Source organism: Podarcis erhardii, assembly GCF_964252035.2.
Source record: "Podarcis erhardii genome assembly, chromosome: 4".
NCBI classification, from domain to species: Eukaryota; Metazoa; Chordata; class Lepidosauria; order Squamata; family Lacertidae; genus Podarcis; species Podarcis erhardii.
The window spans coordinates 80836441-80846478 of NC_138508.1; the positions used below are offsets into that span (position 1 = coordinate 80836441).

The 10038-nt window shown below is 39.0% G+C and overlaps 1 protein-coding gene across 1 annotated transcript; it reads left to right on the forward strand.

Moving 5' to 3' along the window:
- Positions 1-1369: 1369 nt before the first annotated feature.
- Positions 1370-8245, forward strand: ATP4B (ATPase H+/K+ transporting subunit beta). Its single transcript, XM_081859042.1, has 7 exons — positions 1370-1573; positions 3333-3461; positions 5002-5115; positions 5456-5655; positions 6275-6331; positions 7106-7195; positions 7277-8245. The coding sequence occupies exons 1-7, from the start codon at positions 1462-1464 to the stop codon at positions 7436-7438; spliced, it is 864 nt and encodes a 287-aa protein (XP_081715168.1). The 5' UTR covers positions 1370-1461; the 3' UTR covers positions 7439-8245.
- Positions 8246-10038: the final 1793 nt, after the last annotated feature.

A 10038-nucleotide genomic window follows, 5' to 3' on the forward strand; every position in this document is an offset into this window, starting at 1 on the left:
AAGGTGGGTCACAGAGAGGCTTAACATCAAATTGCATCTGTTTGCCCCTGTGCTTCAAGGTTATTTCATCTCTCTGGTTTGGAGCATACTGGCCAGTTATTAACAGGCTGCTGGAAGTCTCCTGGTGCCCTGGATGTTCTGGTAGAAAGAGAAGTCCAATGTCAAATGCTTAAGTAAACACTGGTGAAGGGCACAAGCTGCTACCCCAAAATAAACAGTGTCTGATTACTGTGATTTACTTGTAGGTAGTTTCCTTGCAATAAAGAGAGATTGTGATATACTGTATTGTTTCTCTTATTACATTGCTCTTATTACATTGCTACATGCAACAAGACTCGGTCACAAAATGCATGGGGCAAAATGCACACATTCTGCAATAGTTTGGGTGGTTGCTTTCACAACCTGCAAGAGCTCAACATATCAAGATTAACAGGGTTAAAATAGATGGCCTAGTTGCAGTATAACCCCTTTGAACCACCTGTTGAAGTGGAACTAGGCTTTCCTATGAACTCACACATGCATTTCATTGAGACCTGATTTCTTGACCCATTACAGCACAGAATTAAATCCTTCATCGGTTGTATAGCAAATACATATTTTTGCTGGTCTCTCACTCGATTGGCTTTGGGTTGGACCCTGAGAAAGACCCACAAAAGCAACATCTGTGAAATCCTAAAAAAAAGTTGTCCTAACTGCCTTCTTCCTCCAAAAGACGCTTCTCGTGGGGGTTAGGGGACCATGGGCTATAATGTCTCTGAGGTTCAGGCCGATGCAACTTCTGTGAATGGAACTTCTAACTCACAGATGTTGCCTCTGCCCTATTTTGGAGATCTGCCTTCACCCTCAGCTTGCCTCATTCAACTGGGTTTCCCAATTCTTAGGGGAGCTTTTAAGTATGTTGGGTGCCTGGGAAGGCTGAGAATGCATTTCCACCAGTCTCTTTCTGCACTTTTCTCAGGATCCAACCCACTGGGAGGCAGAAAAAGGCCCATCTGCTTCTAAGAGGCTGCAAATGAAACTGAATAATCATTGTAATGCTTGTCCAGCCTAGTAGTACCTGCACAAACCTGTTGACCGAGGAAGGAGGAGCTCAAGCAGAGCAACCACAATGTTGTGGGTTATCAAGGGCAGTGAAATTTTATCCGCTGCGATAACGTCTATCGTGTTGAATGTACCACAAGTTCTGTGCAAAATACGCAACACCAAGGAGGGAGAGAAAAGGACATTTGATAATTACGTTTTCCATGCCCAACTGAACGTTTTGCTTATCAACAGTTGTTTTAACAGAACGATAGTTACTGGGGGTGAATATATGCTGTTATCAGCTTCTGATGATGATGGATATTAATCTGCATAACCTTCAGGCTAAAAGGGTATAAAACCAAAATGGTTACCTGATCAACTCTTTGGGCACCGGCTGAACAGCTTGTTTTCTGAAGGAGCTCCTGGTTTTCAGCAAAGATGGCAACTTTAAATGAAAAGAAGACATGCAGCCAAAGAATGGAGAACTTCCAGCGTTTCTTATGGAATCCGGAAACAGGGCAGTTAATGGGAAGAACATTGATTAACTGGGGTATGTGGCCAAACACACAGAAGAGAATGTTGTTCAGGCATTTTCGTGTTGTTGGGATTTGGTTATTTGCATTATTTCTGTATGATTAAATGTCTTAAGTTGACAAGATGCTTCCTATATAACTGTGTTACTTGCTACGAGCCTGGAGAATCCACAAACTACTTTTTAAAAAATACCGATTTGCAAATTTGTTGACTTTAGCATAAAACACTCATTTCCCTTTTATTTAAAATAGCTTACAAGGAAGCAATTTGCTCTGCAACAGACTAACGAAACCCAGAACTCCTACTAGACGAGCACAGAAATGCCAGTTTGTGGCAGAAACAATAGAAGGAACATGACTTTGATTTTATTCTTTCTGATCTGGATCCAAAGAGCCACATAACTAGTTCTGTGAATCCAAGGGAGTTTTTCCACAGCAGCCCCGAGTGCTGGGTGCAAACTTCTTTAAGAAACTGAGGGGAGTTTCAAAAGTGGTTTGTAATATGGCACAGGGGTCTGCTCTTCAACGGAAAGCTGCTAAAAGATTGTGTTCAAAGTGCATGCAGTGGGTTAGATGCACCTAAATCAGCTCACTGGATCTGGTCTGTCTTCAGAAGGGTGCCATTACTTATATATATATTTTTTAAAGTCTATGAAATACAACTAATGGAAAATTTAATTTCAAACATCTTTATCCCTTTCTTCAATCATAAGCCACAGCAACTTAAAAATGCCATTGATAAGATGTTCAATTTATTGCTTATTATTCTGTGACTAATTTCAATATATGCTACTTGTATTTCATTAGATTTCGTAGGTGGGCTTATCCACACTTTCCTTTCTCCTTCATTCTTCCCAGGCATGACTTGTGCTCAGTGTCCAATTGCCTTTTTTCTTCTTCTCCAGAGCTTTGCCCATGAAAACTCCCTCTTTAAGCTCAATTGGACCAAAATGCAATTCATGGTAAACTTGAATGGATGTTTGCTCCAATTGAGAGCTAAAAAGCAGATTTTCACAGGAAAAGCTTTAGGGCAAAAAAAACCTTTGGACACAGAGCTTTTAAGTACAGACCTGGACCTGGAAAGAGCACCGCTAAAGTGTGGATAAGCCGAGTGCACACACACACACACAAAATTTATGCTCCAGCTCAACATGCGTTTTTACTTTGTGATGTGAAACTGCAAATTGCATTTTTGTCTGTTAGACTTCAACAGCGACATACTCATTGTCCCTTTATTCTTTTGGGAGTATAAATTTTAAGCAGTACGTTTCTCTGTAAGTTTGCACTGAAGACCTCCACAACATCCTTACTCGGTAGTTGAAGCAATTAACTTTAGTTGTGCGGTATACGTTGTAATTCTTATTATGGGAAATTTGGAAAGTTCTCAACTCGTAATTTCAGTGCTGGGATATTTATTTCAGTGCATCCAACCCTATGAAAGCCAAATGGTATTGAATTTCCAGCTTCCACTGATGATCTTCAAAGCAGCAACTGTAGTCAGCTTCCCCAAATCACCCCGTTGAGTGTAGCATTCTCCTGAATCGCAGTGCTACAAAAATCTGTGCTCCTTTTCTAGCACTAGAATGCTTAACCAGGAGATTAAGAAGCTCCTGTGCTGAAATGCCTTAAAACTTCTATTATAAATATTTCATCTAACTGTTGTCATGTACTTGGTTGCTGCTATCATTAGTTACTGAACCAGAACAGGTTGCCTCATAAGAGTAATGAATATCATGCTTTTAAAAAGTTTTAACTTAATATTTCTTTTCTTAATAGTTTGGATCAGTCTTTATTATGTTGCATTCTATGTGGTAATGACTGGGCTGTTTGCACTTGCTATATATTCTTTAATGAAGACACTCAATCCATATACACCGGACTACCAAGATCGATTAAAATCACCAGGTACTTAACACATTCCTGCCCATTCTGTTACAAGTTGTGCTACACACACTCACTTACTGCATAAATAACTTAGACACATAAAATGATGGTTTGAGTTCTAATGAAGTATAGCCTGGTGCTTAGGAGTTTTAGGAGCAGGGATGGGGAATCTGTGATACTCTAGTTGTTGCTGAACTTTAACTCCCTTTAGCGCTAGCTAGGATGGTTAATGGCTAACACCACTTGGAAGGCCACAGCTTCATTTGGAATGATATAGTTGTACCTTGGATCCTGAACTCCCTGGAACTCAAGATGTTTTGGCTCCCAAATGCCACAAACCCGGAAGTGATTGTTCCGGTTTGCGAATGTTCTTTTTTTTAAAAAAAAAAAAATTATTAAAGTTTCCAGAATAAAAAAGGAAAGAAAGAAAGAAGAAAAGAATAAAGTTTAGACTTAATTTCATTGACATCTTTCCAAGACTTCCCCCCTCCCCCTCTTGTATTCCATTTCCATTAAATTAGTTCCACAAATTCTTACCCCAAATTTTAAAGCCTTATTATAATTATAAATAACCCATTTATTCAAAATTAATTTATCTTATTTAACCATTTCTCCTTGTATTTTTTATGCTTCCCCAAGATCGACCCCAATTCCCTTCCACGAATTCCCCTTTTTTCATAAAACAAGAAAAAATAAAAAAAGAGAAGAAAGAAAAAATATGTAATTTTACAGCCTTTGGATTCCAAATCTCCCTCCCCCCTTTCCCGGTTCCGATCCCCAAAGTTCATCCATCTGTCTACTGCCAGCCTAGAGAACCCACGTCCATGTCTAAATCTCTCTCAGTTCCACTTTGCCGTCTTTGCAAATGTTCTTTTTGAACCCGAATGCCTGGCAGGGCTTCTGATTGGCTGCAGGAGCTTCCTGCAGCCAATCAGAAGCTGCAATTTGGTTTTCAAACATTTTGGAAGATGAACAGACTTCCGGAATGGATTCCATTCAACTTCCAAAGTAGACTGTACTGTATTTACTCATATTTAATGCGCTATCAAATCTAATGTGCACCCTAATTTTTGTGACGTAAGTTTGCCAAAAGAGGTGCATGTTACATTTGAGTAAATATAGTAGCTTCCAGCTTACTTTTCTTGACAATATACCATGACACAGAAGTCACAGAATTGAAGCATATCTGTGTTTTCCTTCCTTTAATCCCAAGTTATGATATTTTGTTTAAGCAGCAATTAAGGGCCTAACTACCAGTTAAATGAATCATGTCGTTGCCCTTGAATGCGTTAACTTTAACCATCTCCAGGGGGGTGGGAACCCTTTGAAATGACAAAGAACTCTTGGCTAAGATTTGGTTCTCAAACCAAGAAATGTCAGGCATAGGTTCACTACAGGACTAATGTTAAGGAGGTAAAACATTTCTGATTTCAAGTAACCTGATTGTTGGAAATGAAGATTTTCAATTTATACTTATTTTTTCACCAAACTAAGATGAACTGCCTGTAATGGGATCTTTCTCTCTTCCTCACCTGTATATTAAACTGCACTTTCAATGAAGGCGTGACATTACGGCCAGATGTGTATGGAGAAAAGGGACTGGAAATTTATTACAATATTTCTGACCCAGACTCCTGGAAACGTTATGTCAAAACTCTTCAAAGCTTTCTTTCAGGTAAAGTATGTGGGAAAATATCACAATAAAGGTGGCCTGAAGTACAGTAGAAGGACATCACTTTGAAATAGAGTGGCATGGGGTCACCTTGAATTTGGGTTTGAATGCAGAAAGGTAACTCTTGTATGTATTTCTGGTGAACTAGGAAACATTTTCCAAGTTTCCCTAAACAATATCAAGAGGCAGCAGGATTGTACAACCATTAGAGGCAATGTTATTTTAAGAAGAAAGAACAATTATTCTCTTACAAAAACAATGGCAAGAGGTTAGCCTGGAAGGTGCTCCAAAAGAAAGCAATAGAAATTGATTTCCCCCTACTTTTTCTATCAATAATATACAGCTTACAACGAAACTGCACAGCATGCCAACAAGAACTGTACTAAGGAAAAATACTATTTTCAAGAGTCTTTTGATGCTCCACACCACACAAAATATTCCTGCAAATTTACACAAGATATGCTTCAAAACTGTTCTGGTCTGGTGGATTCTAATTTTGGTTTTCCAGAAGGAAGCCCTTGCTTAATAATAAAAATGAACAGAGTAAGTACTTAAACAGGTATTTAAAAGAATAATTTATTATACCAAACATTATTGAGTTCAAACCTGGAAACAAAGGGAGGCAACTTAAAACAACCTGAAGCCTTATTTGATCTGTAGTGTTCTGAAGGACTAAAAGGCACGAACTGAAAAGGTCTTCTTAGTTTAACAGCAGAATCTCATCCAACAAGGGATATAAAGAAACACAAATGTAGCTTTGTTGACCCATAAGGGAAAGGAAGTCTTAAAATTGACAGTTGGGAAATACCAACCGAAATGTCATGAAATACTGGGAAGTTTTCGTGTTCTTCAGAACTCTTATTCACAAAAGTTGTTTAGCTGGTCCTAATAAAAAGTACTGCCCACCCAACAAGAAGACTCCTAATATCCTAGGAAAGGAAAACAAGATTGGGAATAAGGTGCCAAGTATAAGAAAGCAGGATAGTTATAACTGGTATAGCATAAGGACATAAACCAACAACTGAGACAAGCATCCCAGCACAAGTGGGGTCTTCTTTTCCATCCCTGCACCTCAACTTTCCAGGTCCGTGACAATTTTTTTAAAAAAAATTCAAAGCTACTATTGTTTCGGTGGTTAACATGAAAAATTATTACCTCACAGATTATAAATTTTCTCCCTGGCAATGGCACTGCACCAAGAGTGAACTGCACAACACTGGTAAGTTTATATTGCCCAATGTTCTTGTATTGAAATTATTTCCATTTAGCTAATACACAGTAAAAATGTATGTATCCAGAAGACTTACTAGAGCTCAATGGCTCAAGCTTGCAAAGGGCCAGTCTTACAGCTCCAACTTCATGTTATACAGAGAAGCACGTTACCAAAATGCCGGTGGTTTCTTCTTTTTCTGCTACCCAAAGCCATTTCAGGATGGAGGCAATTTGGAGCAGAGTCTTTCACTAGTCCTGCTTCCCTATCATCACCTGAGCCACGAGGTCAAAAACCTCATGAGGTTTCAAAAATATATTTACTTTACAAACACATAGCTAGGGCTTCTGTTATGTCCCTCAATGAAACATTTGGAAGCCATTCAGTACTTGCCAATGTCTGAGAAGCAGACGAAGAACTGAAGCTAAACATTTTGATATTATGCCTGGATAGCTCAATTGGTTAGAGCGTGGTGTTGATAATACCAAAGTTGCAGGTTCAAGGCCCATATGGGACAGCTGCATATTCCTACACTGCAGGTGGTTAGGGCTAGAGATAACCCTCAGGGTCCTTTCCAATTCTACAATTCTATGTTGTAATCTAGTAATGGTGGAGTTCCTACTTTCACCTCAGACTGAACGTATATTCAAGTAGTGCTCTTAAGCTCACAACATGCAAACTGCACTAGTGAAGTATGGCTACGTAACATACCTAAAGCACAAAGCAACTTGTAATTAGAGAGAAAGCGCTAGTCCTAACACTTGCCTTGCCTATGATCAACAGGATGATGCCAATCCGCTGGAGGTAGATTATTATCCTACAAATGGTACTTTTGCCCTTCACTACTTCCCATATTATGGATTGAAAGCACAGGTATGTTTTTTGACCATGTTCACTTTGACTTTCACAGATACTTTAAATGGAAGGATCTAACGTTGTACACTTTCATTTTAGCCTACCTACAGCAATCCATTGGTGGCAGTGAAGCTTCTCAACATGCCCATAAACAAAGAAGTAGTCATTGTATGTAGAGTTAATGGTACTGGAATTACTTCAGATAATCCTCACGACCCGTACGAAGGAAAAGTGGAATTCAAAGTCAGGATACAAAATTGAGCAACAGAGTGCCGAGCTCATTGAGGATAATTCCTTGTTGTTTGGAACCTTCATCCAGGACAGGAGAAATGGATTAAGTCACACTGTTGGTTGTCAAATGTATTATTGTTTTACGACAGCAGAAAAAAGAACAATCCAGAATTCCAGCAATGGATTACTCAACTCAATTCCTCACTCGTAATACATGACCCAGATGCTAACAAGTTGTATGGCAAGTCTACACCAATGCTTATGCGTAACTGTTTATTATACACCTGTAATTTGAAAAACGAACAAAACCTATGAATGCTAATCCACACCTCTCCCCCTTTCCTCACTCAAAAGCTTTTTTTTAAAAAAGTTCATTTTTGTTTTGTATTTGTTGAATTGATATAAGCAAATAATTTAATAATTGCTTGAACAGCCATTAACACGCTGTATAATATTTTAGTATCATGCAACTTGTATTTGTAATGTATGGTTTCTATTTGAATGTCTGCAGTTTGATACAAAACTTCTATTGTGTACTGACAGAGGGCAACTACGTAAAAACTTTTGGAAGGCGCAAAGCCATCCGAAAACAAGTCACTACTGTAATATTCAACTGTGCAAAACTTACTTTCAATGTCTGTTGCATACAAGTGCTTTATCGCAGATGCTAATGTGATTTCCACTCCCTCCCTGAAAAGGCCAAGCTGGATACTAAATTTACTAAACACAATGTAAGAAAAGTTACCTAATGAAAACATGTTGGTGTCATTTCAATACTTTTAAAACTACCTAATGTAAATGTGTGTGATGCAAAAAAATTAAATAGTAATAAAACTATTATTTGTGGCACTGTTCATGCAATACCCCTTGGTACAGGTTGAAAGCTACTCTGGACACACAATGTGGGGTTTTCGAGTTTAAAATTTGAAAACAGGGAAAAGTCCCATTGCAAATTGCATCTGAACATAACACCAGTGCTATTTTCTAGAAAAAGAGGTGCCGGAACTCACTCCCTGGTTCTCTTAAAATGGCAATGGTAACACACATTTGATCTGCCATGGAGTAGAGGAGAAAAAAAGCTGCTGTTGGAACATGAATCTTAAGCCACCAGAACAAGTGGTATGGGCTCTTGGGATCTTTTAGTAGTTTATATTTTAGTTTTATTTTGAAGGTGGCCAGTCTGTCAATAGAATCCTATTGCGAGTTGAAGAGCGGTGGCTCCTTAGCGCATTTTAAAAGTTGCATCTGGTGCAGTGCTTTTGAGCACAAAAAAAGTTAATTGGAACATGAAGCTATCTTTTGCACTAAGAAAAGCTTCTACAAACTTAAAACAGTAAACATTCTAGTTTTATAATTTATATTAAAACAAACACTAAATTGCACACTGTGAGCCAGAATGTCCACAGTGAAAGTCTCTCTTAATAATGATTAGTGGCCTTAAGCAAGGTCACAACTTACAAACTCTAATAGTGATGTGGGTCTAGGCTGTCTGACTGTCTCTGCCTGTGCGTGCTTGGGCAAGCAAGCTAGCCTATTACATCTGCAACAACAGGCCCAATGGTGAGCTACGTTACCAGGGTGATGTTTGCAACCGCCAATTTTTGTAATTTTAAGCACTGTATGCCACTGATTATTTTGATTACTGTTTCATTACATCGACATTTTCGCTCTTTTAAATTGTTTTTTTTAAAAAAAGAAGATGCCTCAAGCTGCAAAGGTGTTTTAAATAAACAAAAGGAATTAATGAAAAATATTCCCATGTGCAGATGGAAAGCATATCCTTGCAAACATTGGAGGGCTGACTCTATTAGTGACTCTAGTTACTGCAATCCCACCTCCCCCAAAACTCCAGAGGTTAAAAGACCCAGAGTAGTGGCAGGCAAGAAAGAGAAAAAAGTGAAAATCTATTCCCACAAAAGTGCACTGAATTCCTGGGCATGGGAATCACCAGGAAGCTTAGAATATACAGTGGTACCTCGGGTTAAGTACTTAATTCGTTCCAGAGGTCCGTTCTTAACCTGAAACTGTTCTTAACCTGAAGCACTACTTTAGCTAATGGGGCCTCCTGCTGCCACCGCGCCACCGGAGCACGATTTCTGTTCTCATCCTGAAGCAAAGTTCTTAACCCGAGGTACTATTTCTGGGTTAGCGGAGTCTGTAACCTGAAGCGTATGTAACCCGAGGTACCACAGTACAAACACAGTTGTACCTTGGTTTTCAAATGCCTTGGGAGTCGAACGTTTTGGCTCCCGATCAAAAACCGGAAGTCATTGTTCCAGTTTTCAAATGTTCTTTGGAACCCGAACGTCTGACATGACTTCCATGCAGCCAATTGGAAGCTGCGCCTTGGTTCCCAAACGGCTGCAGGAGCTTCTTGAAGCCAATTGGAAGCCACGCCTTAGTTCCCAAACTTTTTGGAAGTTGAACGGACTTCGGGAACGGATTCCGTTCGACTTCCAAGGTACCACCTCCCTTTACAAAAGCCAAGCAGGAGAGAGCAATCTCAGTGAGGATATGGTATCTAGAGAGGCACCACAATATACAATTTTTATCTAATCAGATGCATCAGAATACATACTATTCTAACTAACCATTTAAAAAATGGCATTTTTTAAATTTACTGATGAAAA